The 26,653-nt window shown below is 26.5% G+C and overlaps 1 protein-coding gene across 2 annotated transcripts; it reads right to left on the minus strand.

The window, feature by feature from the left end:
* Positions 1 to 159: 159 nt before the first annotated feature.
* CycC (cyclin C) lies at positions 160 to 26,517 on the minus strand. Of its 2 annotated transcripts, none has more exons than XM_016062639.4 (11): positions 26,302 to 26,461; positions 24,804 to 24,910; positions 22,208 to 22,292; positions 19,424 to 19,493; positions 19,256 to 19,307; positions 19,066 to 19,157; positions 16,078 to 16,169; positions 14,587 to 14,654; positions 13,438 to 13,517; positions 11,291 to 11,418; positions 160 to 2,252 (listed from the first exon to the last, which is right to left on the minus strand). In XM_016062639.4, the coding sequence occupies exons 1-11, from the start codon at positions 26,331 to 26,333 to the stop codon at positions 2,171 to 2,173; spliced, it is 888 nt and encodes a 295-aa protein (XP_015918125.1). In that variant the 5' UTR covers positions 26,334 to 26,461; the 3' UTR covers positions 160 to 2,170. The 2 variants fall into 2 exon arrangements, with proteins under 2 accessions (XP_015918125.1, XP_015918124.1); XM_016062638.4 differs by lacking the exon at positions 160 to 2,252 and adding an exon at positions 4,673 to 4,928 and having other exon boundaries at positions 26,302 to 26,517.
* Between the last annotated feature and the right edge of the window lie 136 nt (positions 26,518 to 26,653).

Here is a 26,653-nt window from a genome sequence, read left to right on the forward strand (position 1 = left end):
TTAAGGAGAAAAGCTCCAATCCCAGACATAAAAATTCTCCAAGCTTTATATGAATTTCTTTTTCTGCATAAGGTTTTATGGTGTTCATTATTTTCACTTTTTATGGGTGGTAAATGAATTGTAAAAATTATTAAAAGTTAATTGCAAAAATAACACAAATGCAATACTAACATTTTATTTTAAATTATTGCACATTCATTTTAATTTTAAAAACAAGCACAATTATATTTTTAGGTTTAAGTTTTACACCTTTGAGTCATATAAAAGCAGCAATATCACAATAAAATGAGCAATTCACCAAGAATAAAACAAAAGCAGTGTTTTCCCAGAGGGGGAGGGGGCACTTCATGTGTGTCATGATGTAGTTCAAAGTTTGTTATTAAACTAGTGACTAATAAAAAATTTTATTAATTATTTTAACCTTATTTGAATTAACAATTAAATCCAATTAGTGTTTTAAGTATGATAGAAAAAAATTTACTTGTGTGTATATTAAGCAGTTAGACCGAATGAATTTACTATACCAAATCTAACAGTACTTTGTCCACTTACATATTAAGTTATGAAATATACAGTTTATACTGTATGTTTAGTATTTATTTTGTAATTATAAATTAATCAGCCCTCTGTATTAATTTAAACCCTAGCGGATCATCTTTTTATTGCTGTCCATATAACTTTCATAAAATAAAACGATGATTTAAAAAAAAGCGTCAATAAATATTTTATGTTAGCAATTTTAATTAAATTTGCCACTCGTTGTACACAAAAACAATATTTTAGAATCTATGTTGTCACTGAGTATTAACCAACGCTTTCTCTTTGGAATTGCAAGTGACCAAATAAGGTGCATAGTAGATTGTAGCCTACAAACCAATTAAGACTGTCAAAATTTTGCATGATACATCTGCAATCAAATGATTTTAAAAACCGTTTGTTTGGTGCTGCATTATGTCCTTTTTGGACCTTGTGTTAAACTCTATATTCAATTCAATTCTACAAACATATAAAGCTACAACCACAATTTCCTTTCCAAAATTAAGTGATTTATTTATGTCTTAAGTTGTATTGGCACTCAACATCAGATTCCACTTTGACAAGCACACTCAATGGTAGCTGAAATTGAGGTTGTTTAAAATCTACTTGGTAGCTAATAACCTATTTAAATAAAAGTCTTTAAAAGTGGCTTAGGTGGAGCAATGAAAGAAAAAGCTGTAATAGACTGACATGTTTGTGTTCTTATTAAGCATAAAGAGAATGAAGTCAAAATGAAACTTAGTTATAATGACTGAAAAATAAAGTGATGTAACAACTTACGAACCAATATAAAATTTTATTAGGTAGCTAATAACCTATTTAAAAGTCTTTTAAGATGGCTTAGGTGGAGCAATAAAAGAAAGAGCTAAGCTACAATAGACGACAAATTTGTGTTCTTATTAAGCATAAAGAAAATGAAGTGAAATTAATGAAGACAAAATGAAACTTAGTTATAATGACTACAACATAAAGTGAAGTGACAACTTACTAACCAGCATAAAATCTTATTAGGTAGCTAATAACCTATTTAAAAAAAGTCTTTTAAGATGGCTTAGGTGGAGCAATAAAAGAAAGAGCTATAATAGACTGACAAGGTTGTGTTCTTATTAAGCATAAAGAGAATGAATTGAAATTAATGAAGACAAAATGAAACCTAGTAATAAAGACTACAATATAAAGTGAAGCAGCAACTTACTAACCAGCATAAAATCTAATGACTAACTAACAATTTTTATTTTTTCAAATGATTAACAAACATGCAGTTAGAACTTCGGCTTTAAAAATTTATTTCGAATTTAGTCTAAACATTTTGCTGACGAAAAAAGGAAACAATCACTTAAAATATTTATTTGGGGGTGGGGGATAGCTATAATTTAAAAGGTTGATTGAAAAAAAAATTAATTCGCCAGGGTGATTACAATCAAAAAGATATGCGAGATTTAATAGTGTAGATATTCTTTATATGGCCACATGACAGTCTTGAATTAAATTAAAAACTATTCCTCTAGGAGAACACTGACTTAAACTTTGATTTAAACATAACTTTGCACATTTCTCTTTATCCCATGCCTATTAAAATTATATATACATATATACAGAGCTTGGAACATTGAATTCCATTGAAGGTGATAATTTATCCACGCACAGCAGATGGTTGGCAAGTTACAGGATTATTGGGATCATTAGATGTTCCACCAGGTCCTTGTGAAGTCGGCCTATAGAAAAGTAGAGGTATGAGTTTCTCTCTTGTTAGTTATGCATTAAAAATCCCTGTTTAATTCTAACCAAATTTGTTGAACTTTTTATTAAAATCATCAAATAACTTAATGGATGCTAAATATACCGTGTTTAAAAGTAAGATAGAATTGATCCATAAGTTTACCTTCAAATGTTATTTTAATCATATAATTTTTAGTTTTGTCATAAACCCATTTAAGCGAATTATTTTCTTTTAATTCTACAGAATAATAAAAGCAGAGAATACTGCTGATTAATAAATAAAAGGTCTGTACATATAGCAGAGATAAATTCTGGCTCACTTTTTAAAGTTAGAGTTCACCCAAACCCAAAGACTTTAAATCCAAGATTTATTGCTGTATCTGCTGAAAATAATAAATAAGCGTACGATTCTGATTTCATAACCATAAAAATTTTAATGTAAAATTAAATTTTTAATTTTTTTTACAGAAAAGTTTGAAACAAAGAATCCTGCATGTAAGGCTAAATGCCAAAACCATATACATAATTTTCATCAAATTTTGCAGTCCTTAATATTATTGATTCAAATAAAAATAAAAATTTCAGATTGAAAATTCAAATCTTTCGTTTTAAATAGATTTAGTCAGCATTTATATTCATAGAAAATGTGATGTTCTAGAGAGGGATAAGGAATACCAAGACAAAAAGCTAAAAACGGTAACAAATAAGGGCAAAATATTTTATATCTGGAAAATCTTGCAAATCAGCCAAGTGCAGAATATTTTATAATGAAAATGAAGTAATAAATATTATGCTAGTATGAACAAAAAGCTGTTAAGAAAATATTTTCATTTCTAAGTTGACTTTGTCAAAGCATCTAAAAATGTGCTAAAGAAAGCATGATTTAGACAATGCACCATTTTATCTAAGAAAGCTGAAATAAATTTTTTTGACAACTTAGCATAAATTTCGTTGGGAAACTTCTATTTGGACATGTAGTGCATCAGACTATGATGTGGCAGAGAATTCTAACAGAATAAGTAAGCTTTCAACAAATTTGAGAGAAAAAAGGTAGCTTCAGTGTTATAGAATATTTTTAAAATAACTAATGTCAAAAGGTTTTATAAGTTATCTATGTCACTGCTAGAGCTCTTATTAAATATAAACTTGTGATGTTTTTGGCTAACTGCTCTGTGGTTTTGAAGTCGCTTCATAGTAAAGGATGACCTTTTTACAAATAGTGTATAGTTTTTAATTCCTAAGTTTATACAATCAACATTTCCTTTAATTTTAATACATTAACAAAGCTTATGATTATTATAATAATTATTTAATAATATTGTAGTGACCTAATTTGGACTGAGTATAAGAAAATAAGATAAGATATGTAGATTTTATTTGAAAAAGATGCACATTTTTAATAATTAACTTTGCCATAACATCTGCTTTTACTTCAATCTATGGAACAAACATTAAAAGTGTCTATTTAATTCCTTATAGTTTTTTCAAATTATTCTTAATAACTTAATTCTTATTGCAATAGTTCATAACAAATCTATGCTCAGTATCTTGTGGGAGAAAAACATTCTGAAAGATTTCTAGTTTAGTTTTAAAATAGAGGCTTATTTTTAAATATGTATTTTGTTTGATGCTTTACATCTTTAGCAGTAAGTGTTGATTGCATTGATAAGTGCAAGGAAAAAAATTTTTTAGCTTTAAAGTGTTTGTTTTTTTTCTCATAAGGAAGAAATAACTTCAATTGTATATTATCGAGTTTTCCATTAGAACTAAACTAAACAGAACTATTAAAACCAGAACTAAATGATTCGCTTTTAACAAATTATGCAGTTAAATGTTTTAAACTCGCGGAGGACGAAAAAACTGTGCATTTGTTTTTAATACATTTCTAACTAAGAGTACTAAATAACTAACATAAACTTTCAAAAAGTGGCAGAACTTTCACACCGTTTTTTTTTTTTTTTACTTTAAATTAAATGTATATTTTTACAAAATTTATTGTTCATAAAGATAAAAAATTTTTAAAACATGCTTTATTTATTCAATTTTTTGTATTATGGAATCCTCAAACTTGATAGCACGCAATTATTATTTTTCATTGTTATACTAGTGGAGTTATAAAACCTCATTTATATAAATCAAGTGAAACTAGCAGCTTAGCATGAATTGCTCTATTCATAAGCCACATTCAGCAAACACATGAGAGAATTGATTGAAAAATACTTCATAGATTTCTTTTATCTGTTATGCATAACAACCATTGCCAATTTACTAAATCTACAACTACCAAACGTAGATGAAATCATACTTGCATTCTGCAAAAACCAGCATCATTGTGCTTGTTTAAAAGACATGGGGAAAATTTACATTGCAGAGTTAAAGAACTGTGCCTGTTGTACACAAAGATCATGACACCAAGTGCGTAAATAATACTTTATTGTTCACAAATATGGCACAGATTGTTGAATCATGTATCACAGAACATTTGGAAAGAAAATGACTACAAACAAGCACCATGTTAAGGCTGTGTTGATGCAGATGAATTCTCTCTGCATGAATCAGGAACACACGACTTTCTATATTATCTACGGTGTGATGAATTACTATACATCACACCTCTTATATGGTCTAGATCATTTATAGAAGCTATATAGCCAACATTATTAGGTATATACCTAGAGTACAAAAATAGACTTTTAAAGTTTAAACAAATGAAAACATTGCCAAACTATTGCATTTAGAAGAATATTTCAGTTGTAAAATTGAGAAAGGAGAATTGAAAAACATTTTAGTGTGAATGAAATTTATTAGCATACAATATAAAAATATAACGTGCCTGTTTTATTAAATTCTTTTAGCCTTTCTCAATTTTCATAAAATAATTTTACATAGTTATTTATAAGCTCTTAACTTACAAAAGGATGTAAATTTTTTATAAGGTGTAAGAGATTCCCAATCTATCAGTAGAACCCACAAGATTTTAAAAAGCAACGAGAAACAGAAATTAGAATTTTTTTAATGTATTTAAGGTTTTAGTTATAGGTCAAAGCTTTCCCTATGCCAATTAGCATTTTTAAAGCAATGAGAAAAATCAACATATTAATGTTATGGAAATATCACATAACAAGTGTTTTCAATTAACCTCAATGAAGAAAAATGCCATTCCAGAAATCAGTGTGGAGACATAATGATGTGAAAGTTAAGATCAAACAATTTGCTCCATTTTTAAATTATTATATCCCTAAAAGTATTGATTCCTGATAACATATCATATAAAATGCTTAGCAAGTTCTGCAGAAATTTAATTAGTATGTTTCCTGGTGCTTCAAAACCCAATTATCTTAATACGGTTTTTTAAAAAAATTGGTCTTATCCTGACAAAAAAAAATTTTACTTATTGTAACAAATAAAATTTCTTATTATGCACAGATTTATGATATCAAGAAAAAGTACTTTCTGGGAGAAAAATTCATAAATTTATGATAAACATCCACTTTAAAGGCATTATTTTGACTGTTTAACGTATTTTCAAAACAGGCATGATATTTTTTCCTTTTTGATAGGAAGAAAAATAAAATTATATTATAGTATTATCCGTAAAAAAAAGTTGCAATGAGAAAACTAAAATGTTTCCCATTGCTTTGCAGTAAAGGAATATGTGGAAGAAAAAAAGATTTAACTAGAACAAATTTAACACACTTTATGCCTATAATAAATCATTGAAATCCTAAAATTTAAATTCCAAGCTGTCTTGAACATAATCATTTTTTAAAAAAACTTGTTTATTTCTAAATTTTTTTCTGTATACTATGCATGTAATCTTACTATAGTTAAACTCATTAAGAGATTCAAGTTATTAAAAATACCCTATTAAATAACAGTATACAAGAATTTTTTTTACAGAAGTTTTCATCATTGTTGACAAAAAAAGAATAAAAATTATTCTGTAAGTTCTGAAACTTGAATTCATCTAAGAAACTTAATTTTAAAAATTAATCAGCTCATCTATTTTCTCTGATCATTATGCTATTCCTACTTTTTAAAAATTTGAAGAAAACAAAATATTTCGAATTTTAAACCTTATTTTCAATTTTCAGCTAAAAGAAATAAGTTTACTATTTAACTGTTGAGCTCCTTTGGCAAGTTTGGTACAAGAAAGCAACCAAAATTAAGGATAGATTCAGTTCAATTAAACATATTGATAATAAAGATAAAATAATATCTTTTCCGATAAATTTTGTGCCTATGAAAAAAATATGAAGAAGCAGCAATGTTTCTATCTCATTTACATTCCTTATTTTTAAGGGCTATAAATAAAGGTTATTCTTTTAAAAAAATAAGTATCACAATATGGAACTTCCTTTACTGCAGAGGATATAAAGTATTACTCAACATTATATAACAGTTTGTAACAATTAAAAGTAGCCATAAAAATTTCCTGTCATACCTATTTCACTTCAGGTTTTGACATAAACTTAAAAATAATTTTTATCAACAATGAATATTTTCAATAAATATATTAGTTATAAATATAGTTTTATTTTGTCTCTTATGCTTATTAGTACAAGTGTGCTAAATTTGTTTTAAATTTCCAAAATAGGTAAGAGCTGATAAATGATTGGAAATCCCTGTGTAATTAATAAATTTAATATTGTGAAATAGTTGTTGCCACAACTTTTTACATAATGTATTTGCTACCTCAATGAATGAGCAGTTAAATATTTACACTGTCATATAATTGAAGGGGTAACAAACTTTTCATTATAATTTTTTTTTAATTAACATATTTATCAAAATAAAATGTAATGAAACATTTACTTCAGATACGCTCAGCTTATTATGGAGAAAGATAAGAAATACCTAGTAATTAATTTAAAACATTTTATGAAAATAAGAGCTTTAGAGACATTGTAAGTGTATTTAAAGAAAGAAATCGCACAATATGACAATTGATTCTAAACATAAAACAAATTGAAAATTTAGAATCAGTTTCAAAATTCAAGAGCAGGAATGCCTTATGAGTCATAGTAAATGTATCATAGTAAAGTATTATATTTGACATCCTGCAAAGCTTTAAGCTTAAATTTGTAGCCCACATCTTAAAAAAACTATGAATATGGTGAGCAGATTGAAGATTTGAATTAAATAATTCATTCTCATATCTGACATAACAGTCTATGTTAAACCATGGCCTTTAGCTAAAAATTTCACTCGGATGACCTTTTTTTTTTATCTGAACTGACAGTTCTTTTATATGTAGTGATTTAACACAAATGAAAGTTTTAGCTATTGTTATTTTTATAATGTAAGTATTATAACTGTCCAAATCATTTTTTTTTCCTATTGCAAAGTGCTGTTTACTTAATAAAATGGCTCACAAACTAAAATCGCACAAAATAAAAAATAAAGTTGACTAGAGTTTTATATGACTGTAATTAAGATAAAACTCCCTTTTAGCGCTTTCAAAAAAGTTCCTCAATGAATAAAAAAAATCATAAAAGAATCAAATGTATAAAGAAAATGAGTAAAAGGAATGTTAAGATACAATTTCGAAAGAAACATACATTGCAAAAAAAGAACATTTGTTAAATTTAACTATGTGGATTTACTGTCTATTTCTAGTTTTTACTTATTTACGCAAAGTATAAATTTCAATTTTGATTCATATATATATAATACAAAGTGGTGGAGAAAAGAAATGTGAAAATATAAAGATTTCAGTGAATACACAAGTTTAAAATGAATAAGATAACATTTTACATAACAAACTAACATATCACTCATGAATATAGGAGTGCAAGAACTATGGCATGTTGTATAACAGTGCTTCCCATTCAATAATATTAAAAATTTAACATAATTATATAGAACTAGTTCTAAAATATATAGATAATTTAATAGAACTAGCTCTAATTCTAAAGAAATATATATATATATATATATATATATATATATATATATATATATATATATATATATATATATATATATATATATATATATATATATATATATATATAAGTGTTGTTACTTATTGTTACTTATTTATTACAATTGTTACTTATTGTTTTTCTTTACTTTCTTAGTGTTTTCTTGTATTTATTTATTTATTATATATATATATATATATATATATATAAAAACTCTGGATTAGAAGATTATTATGATTAATCAGAGAAAGGAAATAATTTGATAAATTTTAGAAACCTATCAATTCAACAATTTTCTTCAAAAAGAATTTCTTTCATATATTGGTAATAGGTATACAGTAAATAAACTTCTCATTTTTTAGATACAACTTTTTTATGATTTTTTTTTATCTTTACCACAGGGATAAAGGGTATGTTATCTATATTTTTATTGCTAAAAACTTAACAAACTGAATCAACATTTATATTGTGATTTCTTTTCCCAATTAAAATTTAAAAAATAAATTTCTCTCCTAGTGAGTAGAACTGGGAGCATTTTGTTTACTTTTAGCTTCAAATGTCACTAGTTCAATAGCTTTCTTTATTTGAGAGTAGCACAACTGCTATGAACATCCTCTTTCATTAAAACTCATTTATAATGCTTCACCACCTTGAACAAAAAAAACTATTAAGGTACTTATTAAGTTCAACTTGCTCAGACCATGATAGCTTGGCAAATATTATGCTCACATCCCATCAAATCCTAGTGAAGGATAGTGGATTTTCTTCCCTTGTCATCAGACAAAGCATGGTAGGTTTTTGTGGTTTTCCTCTCCATTAAATGCATCATTAAAAAGTCTCCAGTTTGTCCCGATGATTGATCCAAGAGTTCCGTTTTTTATGAATTGGGTTCAAAATCATAACACGACCGAATTGTACTTTAATAGCTGCAAATCCAATCTGAATTGGCTGTTCATGCTGGTAACAATGAATAGAAATGGTCGCTAATGTCAGAATAATGCTAAAATAATGTTTGTGAAAATGGATATAGTATAGATAAAGTCTAGGCTCTTTAGTATGATCCTCATTTCAGCAATCATTTCTTTTTAACAACACACACCACTCAACCATGGCCTAACACCTAATCCCATTTTAAGGGCTCTTATCTTTTAACAATCATGGAAGGAACGCCACAAAATTTTTATCCCAATCAGACAACATGGCCTCCACCTAAGCTGCTACTCCTCTTTCCAAACTTCCACACCACAACCAACACAACAGATTAGCGTGCACTTTGCTGCTGTATACAAACTAGTTGTTTAGTCAGCTGCAAAGGTCAAATTCACTATCTCTAGCAGAGTTAGTGATGCCTTTACCCACTGTACTACCAGAGTACTTCTTTTATCACGACAGAAACCAGGGTGGCCACTCAAATCAGATTTCAAATTTCCCTGATTTTTCCAGGTTTTCCAGATAAAAATCTTAAAATTTCCAGGTTCTTGTTTCTTTTTTCTTATTAAGTGTAGGATGTGTACAAGAAAAGTGTCTATATTATAAAATATTTTATTCAAAATGTTATTTTGACAATTTGGCAAGATTTTTTATTTATTTTTCAAATGTTTTGGTACAAAATTTTGAATCAAAAATCATATATTGACCAACAAAAGAGTAAAATTAAATATTAATATATAGTTGGTTCTTAAAAAAACCATTCTTTAAAAATATGTTATAAAAGGTTAAAATGAAATAGAAAAAATTAGCATTAATGCAACAATTGTAACGATTTATCGACAAACATTGCTGTCAGCGATGGTAAAAAAATGTGTGATTGGTTGGCTTGCTGAAAAAAAATAATTCACAGATTTCCTTGAATGGGAGGAGAAAAAATTTCAGAAAAAGAGTGCAATATAAAATCTATTATCAAATTATAACCAACTAATTTTTGGAGAATTTTATAAAGTTAAAAATACAAAAACATTTTGTCAAAATAGAAAAAAAAATTACCACCAAAGCATCGGAACAAACTTGAGCCATAAATGGATTCAGCCCAAAGACAGTATTTAAAAATAGAAGCTAATATCCTAAATCTTTTTCCACCTACACCAGAATCTTTCCTAAATTGCACAGTCCCATAGCGGTCAAAGGTTTCTGCATTCGTTTAGCAACAGTAGGAGAATTTTATGTGGCATTCTAGTTTAACAGCTGTAATGGAGCAAATTTTGATGCAAGCAAAGTATAGCTAAATTGATGATATTTCAACTGTTTGGCGATACATTTCCGTTAAAAAAAGTGGATATAATGGATGAAATAATTTAAATTAAGAAAATTAGTAAATAATTTAAATTAGTGAAATTAAAAAAATTATCAAAGAAAAAATTTCCATCTTTTCTTTAAAATTCCCTGATTTTTCCAGGTTTTTATCCAAATTTCCCTGATATTTCCAGGTTTCTTCCAGTATAAAAAAATTCCCTGATAATTCCAGGTTTTCAAGGTTTTCCAGGTGGGTGGCCACCCTGGAAACGTCTATTAGTTCTATTCCTTATTCCACTGTTGCAATTTTACTTTGTCGCCCAATAGAACACTCATAGTAAGCTGTTCAGTAAAGAAACTCCAAGTTTCATTTTTGCACCTTTAATTTTGAAGAAAATCATTTTAATAACAACTGTTAAGCATTTTTGTACTTTTGCTGCACTATTGTAAACTAATAAAAGGAATATACTAACGATTAAATTATAAACTATTTTTTATTACTGTTTTAAGCAAAAAGTTATCAAATATTTATTTTAAAATTAAAATAATTCAGTAGTTTCAATAAATTCCTCGTACTAGTTCTACCGTAACTTGTATACAGGATATAAAAAAAAAGATAGAATAAAAGTCAATTCTCATGTAGCTAACAAACTTAAAATAGTTTCATAATTAAAAAACATGTTTTTAAAAATACTGAATATTTTTAAAATTAATGTTTAAATAATTCATCGGAAAAAAAAACCTATAATGAAGTTTCATCAGAAAAGCACTGTCATACAAACACTAAAATATATACTACCACTAAACATAAATCCAACGAAAGAAAAATTATTTCTATAGATTTTCAACACATTTGGCATTTCAAAAAACATTAATACCTGGTAACATTGGTAGGCTGTATCTTTGGTTTGGGAATTTTAGTAAGAAGAGCAGGTACTTCCTTCTTTTCATCAAACTGCTTCCACATATCATAAAGAGAAAGAATCTGTCTCGTAATTTCAAGAATCTGAAACGAAATCAAATTGTATAAAATAAAATTTATTCTTATCCATTATGCAAAATGGGAAATAAATGGGAATTAAATGTAAAAAATGCTTCATTATTTAGCTTTTTTATAATATAAAAATAAATTATTACATATTTATAAAGTCAGAGGTACTCATTGCACAATTTTTAAAGTTTGATTGCAATTTGTATATACAAGCTACATATATATGCGTGGAACATAATATATTTAATATTAAAAAACATAAAATTAATAAATGAACACTTAGATTATTAATATAAATATAGACAGCAAACAAAAAACTTAAATATGAAAGAAAAAGACACTTAAAATAGCAGTGGGTTCACCAAATAGTTCAAAAAGCAGATGATTGTTAGATTTAAAACCTTTTCAACAATTATTCTCATGGTCTCATATGATTAAGAAATGACCACAAACAAGATAATCTCATAAAATTAATTCAGCAACTGATTAAATTTTTCTAAAAAGTTTGGAGAAACCTTTTACGCAGAAGTGAATTGATAATTGTTGAAGATGATGATGATTAATAATATATTTTGTAAATTTTTAAGAAACGAAGAAAAAATACAAATTTATAAACTACAAATATTGAATTTTCTTAATATTTGTACACTTTTTAAAATACGGTAGAACCTTGATCGATTGTTTCTCTAGGAACCATCCATTGATAGATACAGAAAAACGACAAATACAAGTCAACTTAAAATAACAATTTTTAAGTAGTAAACTTACAATATATATAAACATTTTAATTAAAAGAATTATGCAGTTTCTGCAAAAATATTTACAATGCAAAAGAAATATTAATAAGTATATTAAGTTATTTAAAAAGCTTGGAACTTAGATACTGATTGCTTTTAATTTTTTTTTTTTTTTTTTTTTTTAAGTTCCTGTCAATGCAAGAAATCCCTCATTGTTTTAAAGCCTTCTGTTAATATTTGCTCTAATTGATTGCGTTAAATTCAGTCTTCGTGGATATCACTTTGCACTTCTTCAGCTTTTACAACCATTTCTTGAACCAACAAGAACACAAGTTTCAACATTTTCTTCAACTGATACAAAATCATCATAAAACCTGTTATTTTAGACTTTTTACACAACCTGTAACAAATCCACATTTTCATCATTAGCATCTGAAGTAACTGTTTTTTTTTTAAATACAGATTGTCTTTTAATATATAGTGGTATAATTTTTGAACAACAGACAAGGAAATCTGCTAGTTTCAAAAACGATCCAAATTGTTATTATTAATATTTAGAGGGACCATTAAAAAAGTATGATAGATATGATAAAAAAATTAAATGCAGGAACAATGGATCAAGGTTGGGCTGTAATAAAATTTGGTGTCCACACAACATTTGCTCAAACATAAAATAATACTAAAATAACTGCAATTTTAAATAAATTTATTTTATGAAAAAAAAAAAATTTTTTTTTTTTGATTGCTTGTTTGATAAATAAAAAACTAAATTTGTAACTTAGTAAGTTAACTAATATCTAATCATAAAATCAATTCAATTTACGAAGTCAATTTCGATACATAAGAGGTAAATAAACACATTGAAACAAATTGGAAAAGCGCACAAGGCAGCTGAAACCAAATTTGTTTTACATAAAATAGAAATAAGACATATATAAAATCTTTACAATTAAAATAAAAATGAAAATATAAAACACACATTTATACTTTCATTGTACAAACACACATTTATATTTTCATTGTGCAAACACACATTTATATTTTTATTTTAATTGTAAAGATTTTATATATGTCTTATTTCTAAGTTAATTAATAGTAAGTAAGAAAAATAATTTTAAAATGCTAACTGCATCTATTTTTATAGGAAATTTTTATACTGCATATTAAAAGGGTCAAGGAATGACTGAGGTATAAAAAAAACTCATAACATTATTTGCTAAGCTCTATTACCAAACCATGGTACCATAGTACTCAATAATCAAATATATATATATATATATATATATACATTCAATACCTTTTCCATGTCTACATTCAGTTCAGCAAACCATTGCTTACAATCCTTTCCAAGAATAACACAGGCCATATGTAAACAAGCTATAAAGTAAACAAAAATAATAGTCATTTCTGACTCCACAGTTTCAAGTATCAAAAATAGTAGTCATTTTATTTAACTCTAAGATCAAAGTTTCAAGCAACAACAAAAAATTCAACCACTGGATGAATTCAGCAAATTATGAAACCTGTTGCAATTGAGATGCTATATTTCCACTGCATTTTAGATAATTCTCTGTAGTAATATTCAGTGAACATTAATCAATATTCTATAAGCTACATTCTATTTAACAATAAGACTAATTCAATTATATTATAAGAAGATTAGTAATCAGAGCGAAAGTTAATTCAAGACTTTGCCTTTCAAATCAAAATAAGTTTATAATTGGGTGGAAAAATCAGGATTTGTCTCCATATTGCATTGATGTTACAAAAAATAAATAAATAAAGAGATCATGAATGAATGAAATGTACAGGGATATAATGAATTATTTTAAAAAATCAGGAATTTAGTTTTTACCATACATAAAAGAGAAATCTCACTTTAAAATATGGTAAACAAAGCTTGCATGGTAATATATTATCGATGGTAAATACATTTAGACGGTTAAAAAATTTAGATTTTTTTTTTAAATGTAAAATATATTTCAGTTTTTCTTTTGCAAACTATTTAGAAATAATTGAACTATTATTCTTGACACATCATTACTACTCATAAAAGTGGCCCTATAGGTCTTGAAAGAATGTATTACCTAACTTAGAACTCTGAACAGTCAAAAAAGTATTCTATAAATTTAAACACAATGCTAAAATACTAAAGAAAGATATAACAAATATATAAAATAAAGATATATACAAATACTAAAGAAATTAATAAATTTCAAAATAGAAAAGTAAATACTGTTCAAGATTTTCAATTTATATGCTACTAAAAACATTGAGAAAAAAAAATAAAATAAAATTATTTTATGAAATTCAAAATTGTAATTAGTTAAAAACAATTTTTTTAAAGTCTGTAAGTATAAAGTTGAAAAAAGTGCAAGAAAAAAACAACTAAACTATATTGATTACATAAAAATAGTCTTATACTTCATGTAACTTTTATATATACCTAATGCAATTTGATGAGGAGGATAAAGAAGACAAACATCAGTTCGTAAGCTGTCGTTTATCACTTTCCTAGAATTTAAACAAAAAAGAATCTTAGAAACCTATCATATCTGTAATGAACAAACTATTTTGATTATTATTATATACAATGACTTGTTAGATTAAAAATTCTACATTTTGAATGTTTAAAAATCTTTTTCATTCATATAAGGAAAGGTCTTCCATTTTCTGAATGAATTATATGCTACTGCTGCAACAGCTTTTCAACTTGCAACTAAAACATTTAATTCGTTATTTCTGTAATTTGCATGCAAATGTCATACTATAAACTTGACGAGTATGTATATACAATATTCTAGTCTCTTATAAGTGTTACAATATTTACCTCTCTTATGAGTGTTTCAATATATACCTCTTTAAATTGTTCTAAATTTCAAACAAATGTCTAGTTTTCATTTTTATACATAACTGTAACAATTTATTTAAAAGTTCATTGTTTAAAAAAACTATTTAACTATATTTTCTAACTGAATACAAAAATTCTATCACCTTATTGTTAGATTAAACTAAATATTAATGTAGTCATTTATAAAAATATTAAAGTGATTTAAAATTTAATTAACAGCAGAGTTTCATGGAACAAGAACCAAAACCAGCCAAATTACATCAAAACATAAATAAAAATAAAATTTTAGGTTTGTACAAGTTACCAAACAAAATGCACATATAATAAATATACATAATTAAAAATAGTAAAGTTTGAGATACATAGTATACGCTTTTTTTTATACATAAAAAACTATTTACTATTCATACTAAAATACTATTTTGATTATTATTATATACAATGACTTGTTAGATTAAAAATTCTACATTTTGAATGTTTAAAAATCTTTTTCATTCATATAAGGAAAGATCTTCCATTTTCTGAATGAATTATATGCTACTGCTGCAACAGCTTTTCAACTTGCAACTAAAACATTTAATTCGTTATTTCTGTAATTTGCATGCAAATGTCATACTATAAACTTGACGAGTATGTTTATACAATATTCCAGTCTCGTATAAGTGTTACAATATTTACCTCTCTTATGAGTGTTTCAATATATACCTCCTTAAATTGTTCTAAATTTCAAACAAATGTCTAGTTTTCATTTAATTAACAGCAGAGTTTCATGGAACAAGAACCAAAACCAGCCAAATTACATCAAAACATAAATAAAAATAAAATTTTAGGTTTGTACAAGTTACCAAACAAAATGCACATATAATAAATATACATAAATAAAAATAGTAAAGTTTGAGATACATAGTATAAGCTTTTTTTTATACATAAAAAATTTTTTATTTATAAAAAATAACTTAATATAAAACAAAATTAAACCATGTGATATTATTGCCGTAAAAAATGTGTTTGTTTTTGGTGTTAAATTTCTTAGAGTTAAAAAGATTAAATAGGATAGAAAAGAAAGAATAATGGTCATATTCTTACCATGCCATGGGTAAAAGAGCTTCTTCCTTTTTGATATCTTTTACATAATACACTAGAGGCCTGTATGGATGGTATAACACTAGACAGCAGTCCTAATAAAATTTCATACTGAAGTATTAATTTTACTCCCAATTAAAAAATGCAAAAAATTTACAAAATAATTTTTTAACAATATGTGAAAATTACAGCTTCAATAAACATAAAATGCTTGATAAAAAAAATAAAAAATATTAAATGAAATAATAAATTAAAAAATGATCTATTTTTTGGTCTCATACCATTTTAGATTTAGATTTCGTTTATTTATTTATTTTTTTTAAAAGCCACTAATCCCAAAAATAGTATTTATAAATGGTTATGGGGTGATGTCATTCCAGAGCTGAAAAATATAGATTCTTGGAAAACAGTTAAAATAAATTAATTATTTATTTATTTAATTTATTTTCCCATGAAAAGCATAAATAAATTATTTTCAAAAAAGACAACACTTCTTGATTTTATTTAATAAAGTATTGATGAAAATATTAGTTACAATGCTTAGGAAGAAAAAACAAATTATACAACAAAATAATCATATTAAAAAAAAATTTATAGCATTTAATATGAATTTTAAGTTTTTAATTTACTAGTACTGTTTCACTCACATAACTTCATTAAAATGTAACATCATACACATTTTTCAATTTCCAAAAATTTATAGTTCGTAATTTACTATATTTAAAATTCATTTGAAAAAAAAAATTTCAAACACAAAGCAACTGAAATTTCAAAAGGTTTTTAAGAAAAATTTTATTAAATATTAGTACAGTTAGAAATAAATGTTTAATAACCATAATTTGCAAGCTAAATCCATTGTGATTAACACTTCTTGATTAACACTTAATCCATCTTCATTAACACTTACATGAGAAAAAAAAACTTTAATTTTTGAAATAAAATTCCAAAATTAAGATTAAAATTTAATAACCAGAGATTTATCACATCACATGAAAAAGATGGCAATGACATTTTTCAAAGATGGCAAAACAGAATTTTTGAAGGAAAAACAATTTGGAATTACTTTTATTTAAATTTTAAAAAAATTTTACACTTTCCAATTTTCAAACTTTGATTTAAAATTAATTTTATAATTAAAGTATTTAATATTTTTAATTTAAAATGATTACAATTGTTAAATAATTATAACAAACTAATCAATGAATCCCTAAAATCATAATTTTTATTCAAACTCATCATCTTCAAGAATTTATAGACTAAGACCTGATTTCTCAGTTAAATTTTAAATGACGAATAAATTATTTAGATGAGGAAACAAAAAAAAAATAATTTATTCTGAATTATTCTTGACAGAACAAGTCCTCCTTCATGATTCATAGAACCTGAACTACAGATTTAAATAGTTTTAAAAGCTTATTTGTATTTAAATAAACTTTAAAATGGGTATAATTGGAATATGTTTATTGAATAGTAAATTACTTTATAAACAGCCAATGGAAATTTATAATTTAAAAGTAAGAATAAAGATAAATTTAATTAAACTTTTCTTTATTCTGAATGAAAATGCATCAATATTTGGCATTACATCAAAAAATGGTTTGAGTTTTTTCTGAGTTCTAGACTTATTTAGAGCATTGATGTCAGTGGTAACAATTGAAGTAGAAACATTAGAAGACTAATTTTATCTCATCCTTGCTTTTTCAATAGCAAAGTTTCTTTTTAGAGGGGCAAGACATTGATTTATGCCATCACGAATTAATTTAATCCATAATTCAATGAAAACTTTTTAACCCTATTCAAAATTCTAGAAAGAATGTCTTTCCAGAAACAGCAAAAATTAAAAGGTCACAGGGGGAAGCAAATTCAATAGGATCTAACAACATATATTTCTTTTTATCTTTAACAAGGATAGCTTATTTGCTTCATTTTTAATTTAAAACATATTTGTTTAAAAAAGAAAAAATATTTAAGGGATTAAAAAATTAAAATGTTAGCCTAAAATTTCGGCGCAAAATTGAAAAATTTATTTTTAGAGCGACACATAAACGAAGGATGTTTATCATTATTTTCCTATCTAATGTACTGGGACCTATAAAAATCGTCATATAAATGAAAAAGGTGCATAAAAGAGGTGATGCATAGGTGAGAGGTCACTGTACAATGAAACTGAAGAGAAAAAAAAGAAAAGAAAAAAAATATTTTATACAAGTTCGAAAAGGATAGCAAACATCGCAAAAAAAATAAACATAATCAAATGCGAAAATGTAAACTAAAATAAGCTTAAAGTTAATATGATGCTGTCAAAAAAAAAAATTTTTTTTCTTTATTTCCAATGGCTGGGGCATATGAGCAAAGTACAGGACAAATACAGGGTAAAAACAAATACAGGACAAAAACAGAGGAGAGAAAAACAAAAAGTTCCAAGAGATAGAAGGCTATTGCCCTAAAAATCTTCTAGCTTCTCAATATCTGGAAGTATCAGTGCACAGGCATGAAGGTGATGTTTCTCAATGGGCTCACTCTTGTCACACAGGTGACAGGCAGCCTCATTAAAAATAACAACGTGGTTCAGATAAGCAGCAAGACAATCATGTCCAGGGTCAAACATTGTTACAATATACAAATTGAAATATTTTTGATAGAAATATTTAAATTAAACAGAAAAAAAATTTAAAATGTACTTGATAGCAGCAACGTAAACAAACTTGATAGCTTTCAAAACTTCAAAAGGACCACGCCCTCTTTTTAGCAAAATAGCTTTAAAATTGTTGAGAAATTATCGTATCAAAAAAATTCAGACACCACATGATTAAAATTGATTTTCTTCATATTTCTAACAACAAAAAAATTTCATTTTCAAAAATTTTAAGATTTTGAAGTCTTGTGTCCCAATAACATGCTAACATCTGTTATTCTAGTACACCAATTATACTGGCCGAAAGAAAGAATGCAAAAAAGTGATAGTTAAATTGGCATAAAATTTATACTCACCATCATTTCAAGTAAATAAAATTCACACTCTAAAACATGAGTCATTCTATAAGGAAACTCTTGGGGATAAGCATAGGCAAATTTGTTCTTTACTAAAAAAAATGAAAAAATATTAATATAACAACAATCACAGAAAAAGAAACTTTTACAATAGCATGACAAAGACGGGATTGAAACTTATGTATCTCACCGAGAGTTTGGCAAGTAGAAATCAGACGACTATTTGAAATAACACCATATTCCTAAATTAAAACAAACATAAGGTAATATAAGCATTTTTTTTTAATGAAACTGAACTAGTTTTCATAACATAATGAATAATAAAGCATTTCAATATATTAAAATTATGCATACTTACTTCTACTTTAGAAGCTAAAAATATACAAGTAGGAGCCATGAGCAATGGATCAATACACTTCAAGCTATTTCTAAAAACATAAAAATATATATTTTAGTATATGATAACAGAAACAGGGTGCGTAGCCAAATCTTTGAATCAAAAATAAGCACTTTTTAAAAAATTTTCAAGCACTCAAAAAATTTATATTGAATCAATGATATTAATGAAAAACAAAAACTTTTTATGAATAGTTTTAGCATTAAAAAAAAAAAAACTCAAAAAGAAACGGACGTAAACCGAAACAATCAGTACTTTCCCACATCACCGAGTGAATTCAACTTGACTCTGAACTCAGAACAAAAGTACCCTTACCCCCTACATCAAAAAAGTGTTAGAAGTAAAATAAACAAGAATAAAATTATAAATTAAAAAGAAAAACATTTAATAAGGATGTGACTCTATCCGAATTGGAGCACTCGGGTTTCAGTTTCGAGTGTGCGCAAGTCATAACGTGGGTACGACATGAAGTCAGTGTGAATGATTACGTAGCAAACACCCCATTTTTCGTGAAATGCAGGGGATCCGACAGATATCACGGAAGGAAAAAAAAAATTGTGAAAAAAAAGCACTTTTTAAAAACGCCAGCTGAAAAAAGCACCTTTAAAAGCTTTTAAAAATGAAATCTTCCAAAAAGCACCTTTAAGTACTTTTTACAAGCGCTATGCACCCTGAGAAATATAGTAATTTAAGTATAACATAATCAGTGTTCTCTCTAAGCATTTTTTGAAGGGCAGCCTGCCTTGCTTATCCTTTGATCCCGATAAATGTACCCTCTTTTCCCTTTTTGTAAAAAGTAAGCTAACATCTCTTAAAAACACTGACTTTTTATTCATACTCCAATTGAAAAAAAAATTGATTCACTGATTAAATAATAACACATTGGATAAATTATCTGTTTAGGTGTAATTCTGATTACCATTACAAATGTTTAGTTTGAAAGGATTATTCTCAACTGTTTACATTTTTATAAGCATCTTTTTATGGGAGGAGAGGATATTTATAAACTTTTCAATTGATTTTAAAACTATTTTTCAAATAAATACCCTTTAAAAAAATGCACCTCTAAATATGCATTTTCTCATAATTTTTAGTTTAAATTATAGACAAAAGCTTCAAATTTATCAATTAATAAATTTTTTTTTGTTAGTTTATTTTTTTGAAAGAAAAAAAAATGAACAGAGATAGCTTTTTAGCATGCCTTTAATTGTTTTTATAAACTACAAATTTCCCTCATTTTTTGATAAAGAGAGAGAACATTTTGAAATACACTCATAAAATAGTATGAGAAGGTAATTTAAAAATTAAAAGTCATATATTACATAATATAACACATTTGGATAAATATTTACAATGTTACGTGAGTGCGCTTTCAAAACTCAAAGCACCCTTTTCAGGGAGAAAGCGCCCTGCCTTTTTTTATTCCTAGGGAGAACTCTGATGTAATCATACGTCTTACAGTAGGTTTTAATTTCAAAAAGCCCTCTAACTTAAGTATTTACACCTACTATAACAATAGGGACAAGATTTAGCCCAAGAAACAAATTTTATGACTTAACAAATTTTTCTTCAAATAGAATAAAGGCAAAATCCTCTATTTAATGAATAGTAAAATCCTATTTAACAAATTATTACAACAACCAAAAATATTGCTAGTTTGTGTTAGAAAAATATTAAAATGCTTTTTAAATGACAACAGTATTTACTTGTCAGAGACAGAAAAAAATAGGCAATAATGATTACATCACATTTGATGACAGGTTGTCTATCTGTAAGTAATGAAATTGTTGATTTATCTTAAACAATGAATAGTGATTTTGAGGCAAAAATTGATTCTCTTAAAACTGTTCCTTTTTCACAATATTTTTTTCCTTCCAAAAAAATCAAAAAGAGTTTTTTGATACAGGAATCAAGAAAATTCTCAAACATCACACAGTACACACTTTAAACTTTTAGCTTCCGAATAAAAATTCAAAAATTTCTAATGAAAGATATTTTTGAGATGCAGATTACTAGAATGAATGCAGAATTTTTTTTGCTAATTTTTATTATGGTCTGGGAAATTACAAATAACTGTAAAAAAAAACATTTTCCCAGGACTATTTTGAGTCAGGGGTATAATTATACAGAAAAGTGATTTAAATATCCGACTTTTTCGAAATTCAATTTCTCAGGAACTATTAACCAATTTTGCGCAAATTTTGCCATGAAAAATTACCATCTTTAAAATGAAGCAAAAAAATTTTATACCTCGCAATTCAAAATTTTTTCAACCATTATTAAATATAACAATAAAAAATAATACATAAAAGTTATTTTTTGCATGAAATTATCTATGGATAAATAAATTTTATAATAGTGTGCAAAATGTTTTTGATTTGCTTAAAAAGTTTTCAAAATATAACGAAATATGCAAAAAGTAAAATTAGCATTAAGAGGTTCAAACTTCGGTGCTCTTTGCTGTAAAAACTATTAAGACCATATTTTCCAGATTGCGACTACCCCTTATATTTTGGGGGTCAAAAATCTAAAGGGGTTGCAAAAAAACAGAAAGTACGTTTTTATGTCTGATTTCTCAGCTAAAAATTTCGTCGGCACTAATTAACACATTTGAGGTCACTCCCTCAAACCATTAAGATTGAGTCCTAGAACGTGAAGATCTAATCATTAGATCCAAAGTTATTCATGGTAGTCCTTTTGTTCACACTGTACACATACATGCAAATAAACATTTTATTTTTTTACCTGACATAAAATCTCTTAAAATAGACAGTAGCAGTTGCAATAACTTGTTGCTTAACTTTTAGTTGTTCTCCAATTGCTTGAATGACTAAAATAAAAGGCATATTTTGAAAGATACTTTATATAACTTAATTTTTTTAGAAACATTTTTGTAGAAAAATAATTTACAGCAAATAGAACTAAAGTTTTCAAAAGTAAATTCAATAACCTTTGCTTAAAAATAAATAATGTATTGTAATCCTTCTAGAAATGATTGAAGCATACTGCTAAAACATATTGCAGAAAAAAGCTTTTTAAACAATATCTTGGTGTGTGAGTAATTCAAAAAATATATTTTTACTTCCCACCATCGTTAATATAATTTACATATATTTGCTTCAAATGTTTGAATATTGGTCAGGACATTATTTGAGCTTCATTTCATTATGCAAATTTAAAGTACTATGTATATAAAGTTATTTATAAGAACTATGTGTTATACTCTTCCAACAAACCAGGGTTGGCAAGATTTTGCCGCAGGTGGAAAAAACCATGGTAAATACCGGTAAAAACCGTCCTGGCAAAAACAGGTTTTTGCCAAGCAAATTGGCAAAAAGTGGCAAAAACCTATATTTTCCAAGATGAGAGGACAAAAACACAATTTTGGTACAAAATTATTCCTAAAATTGAAATATATACTATAAATATAAATAATTACAAAAAAATTAACAAAATTATTATTCCATAATTAAATGTAATAATATATCATGTTAGTAGTTTAAAACATTATTGATTGGAAAATTTGCGATTATTCTCTTTTTTCCAGTGAAATGAACTTATTTTAAATTAATATAACTATAATTTAAAGCATAAAATATCTATCAAGATGCGTAGTTAATTACTGTACAAATAATAATTTTTTATAATATAATAATAATAATATTATACAAATAATATTATTTATTTGTAAAAAAACATTTATTTAAGGATTCTAAAATAAAAAGAGGTCAAAAACTTTCAATGTTTTAAAAATTATTGCCTTTACATTAATTATTAATATGTTAAAAATATTTTTTTCATGTAATGTATCAAAATTATTATTCCTTATGATTGATTTAAATTTGTTTCAAGTATTTTGTAATAATATTTAATCAGCAATTTAGATAATTTGGTTTTTGCCGGTTTTTACCAGGTTTTTGCCACTGTCCTGGCAAAAAACCCTTTTTGCCGGCAAAATCTCCATCAAACTTCATAGAAATTGGGAGAAATTAATTTCATTACTAATTTATTTAGTTAGTTAAATAAAATATCCCCAAAAAGTGAAGAGGTAAAATATAACTTAATTACAAACTTTAGTTGCTTCAAAAAATTAAAAATAACAATCGACATGTTTCAAACGCTCAAAAATAGGCTCTTATTTTCTGGGCGAATATTTAGAGCGTTATAAGAGCGTTCGAAACAAGTCAACTGTTATTTCCAATTTTTAATTTTTTGAGGTGAATGGAACTTTTAATCAAGAAGTTAGGTGTTTCACTTTGCAAAATTTTTATAATTTTTTTACTAAGAAAATAGTAAAACAAAACAGCGTGCAAAATATCAATCAGACCGAAACATAGTGTCGTTTTTGACATTTAATTCAAGAAAGAGTTAACAGGCTTTAATTTTGCATTATCCAAGTCATCAGAAACCTTTTGACATTTAGCATAGAAAATTTTAATGCTAAAATCTTAAAAACCAATTGTTTCGTGAGCAAAAGCCTTTTGAAAATAATCCACATTTTCAAACTTGGTCACGCAGAAAATATCGTATCGATCAGAATTATAATGATCTGATGGTGCAATGTCAGGCAAATATGGTGGGTGATTGGAGAACTCCAACACCAATTCATCATTGTTTTCACAGATTGTTTAGCATAATGTGGTCTTGCGTTATCAGGCAAAATTCAGTGTTAACTTTAAAGATGAATCTAAGAACAATTTTAATCTGCAATTGCTGATATACTTTTAAAATTTGAGAAATTAATAAAAATTTCGGATGTATGCTTTCGTAAAAAGCACAGTGCTGTAGGAAATTCAAGACATCTTTAAAGAAAAGGCACCTCTTATCACAAAACAAATATTTCTTAGAATACAGTGAGACTGAAAATTACTAAAGTCACGTCGATTTCCTCCCTCACCAAAGGATTTTCTCGATTTTTTTTTAAAAAATCAGTATTTGCAGATCGTAAATTATCACAGGGCCGGATATCATTAGCACAAATGAAAAAGAGATAAAACAAGGAATGGTACACTTTTTGTAGGGTTTTTTGGTTGCCAAAATATTATATATATTTCAACATTTCATTTCTGGAATATAAGTGTATTTTAACTGTTATTTTTAACAAGCAAATGAGAAAAAAAAAAGCTTTTAGAAAGGGAAAAAATAAGATCATAAAAAGCTTTTACTTTTAATCTAGCCTTATCACACTTTGGTACCCCATCTACTCGGCGCCCTAAACAGTCGCTTACCCGGCTTACTCCTCGGACCCGCACTGAATTAATCCTAACTCAAACTACAATAAATAAAATAATAATTTTCTCCATATAAATGAAAAAATATAACTCATATTTTAAACACTTACAATTAGCAAAGAAAATCATTAATTTTTGATATTCTTCTTCAGGAAAAATTTGAAGATCATGGTGGCGCTCTCGTAGCAAATCTTGCCGATCTAGCAGCCATTGTTGACTGAAAAGCAATAGGATAAAATTCTTCAATTATGATAATAATGCCAATTTTATTTTAAAATATATAAATAGTAATAAAGCATGAGTTAAACAATAAAATAAACATATATAATAAATAGTAATAAGCATAAAGTATGGTATATGTTCAACACCTCATAGAAAAGAGAATGCTTACATACAAATAAATGTAATAGTCAGACGTTTGCAAAAACTACGCAGTGTGGAAAATGTGAAAGACGCCACATTGTTCGGAGTATCGTAGGATCGGATTTCTCTGTTATAGAGACAGTCTATTTTCTTACAGATGTCGATCTTTTACAGTCTATATATTTACGTACCTAGCATCTGCTGAAGCCTTATGTACCTAACTTCAGCTCTTATAGATTGGTCTCATAAATGTTAGAAAATATTGGAGTAAATATAAATGACACCCAGAAAACTGGTAGGAGAGATTTCCGTACCATGATCTGTGGAAGAATAATCACAAACTCTTTGCAACTTCCATGCAGAGGCCTGCGAGAAAATTAAAAACAAAAACACAAAAAGGGACCAACTCGAAGGATATAACTCATAACCATCCCCGTGCAAATATCTACATGTTTTTTTTTAATTTTTTAAGTTCAAAATCTATTTAGCACCTTGATGAATGTAGTTGGCGCAACAGATCATGATACAAAAATATCCCCTGCAAGTCTACAATGCAAGAAATTAAATCTGTAACAACGGAATTGCCCATAAATAACTTAACTCATTTAAAGATTTTGTAGCTTGCAGTTTGGAATGATAAATATAAAAGAAAATAAACATAAATTTAATATATATATACATTTTTATTTACTTTATCGATTAATAGAAGTTTCTCTGGTTAAATATTTAAAGTAACTAGAGATGTCGTGATCTGTCCAATATTATAATTGGGTGACCTCTTATTTTTGCAATTTCTCATGTTTTTTGCAGAAAAGAGGGAAAATGACTTAAAAGTAAAATTTTTTAAAAGTAAGAAATAGAGATAGAAAAAATACAAGATTTTTGTTAGAATAAAAGCTCTTATATTCAGTGCCCAATCAAAGGGACATCCAATTCTACTCTCTAAAAAAAAAAAGATCGTTATAATTTTTACAAATTTATAAATTTGCGTCTCCATTCTAATAGAAATTTTTAAAATAACCCTCAATTAATTACATTGGGATTGCTTAATAAAACAACTTTGCTTGTAATGACTAATAAATTGAAAATTCAAGAATCAAACAAATGAAAAACTAAATAAATATAGGATTCAACACAAAATATATTAAATTTAAAAGTAATAAAACAATTAAAGGTTAAAAGTTTAGTAAAATTTAAATGTTTAAGTGGCTGCTTAATCATAGAATAATAATAAATAGAACTTACAAATGTGAACTCTGCCAGAAATTTCCAGCCATTTGTGACTAGCTAAAGCTTACACAAGTTTTTGTTTGTTTCATTATGCCATATTTGAGATACCTGTTATTTATATAACAGGTTTCATTTTTAAAAAGAACAAGTGCATATCGGAACAGCTACAAAATAACCGTTAAAATCCAGAGGTCTTTGCTAAAAAAAATAACTGCGATTGCATTTCTGACACGCCTCTCTGACAGTTCATTGGCCCAACATGTGGCCAATGAAAATTTTGGCATGCCTGAATAAATTTACGATCAAAATGGGATATAGATGGCAGTGATATCTTGGCGTACAAATGCTAAATACGCCTGGGGTGGCA

Source organism: Parasteatoda tepidariorum, chromosome 8 (genome assembly GCF_982258835.1).
Source record: "Parasteatoda tepidariorum strain Cologne lab strain chromosome 8, Ptep-v5.0, whole genome shotgun sequence".
NCBI lineage: Eukaryota > Metazoa > Arthropoda > Arachnida > Araneae > Theridiidae > Parasteatoda > Parasteatoda tepidariorum.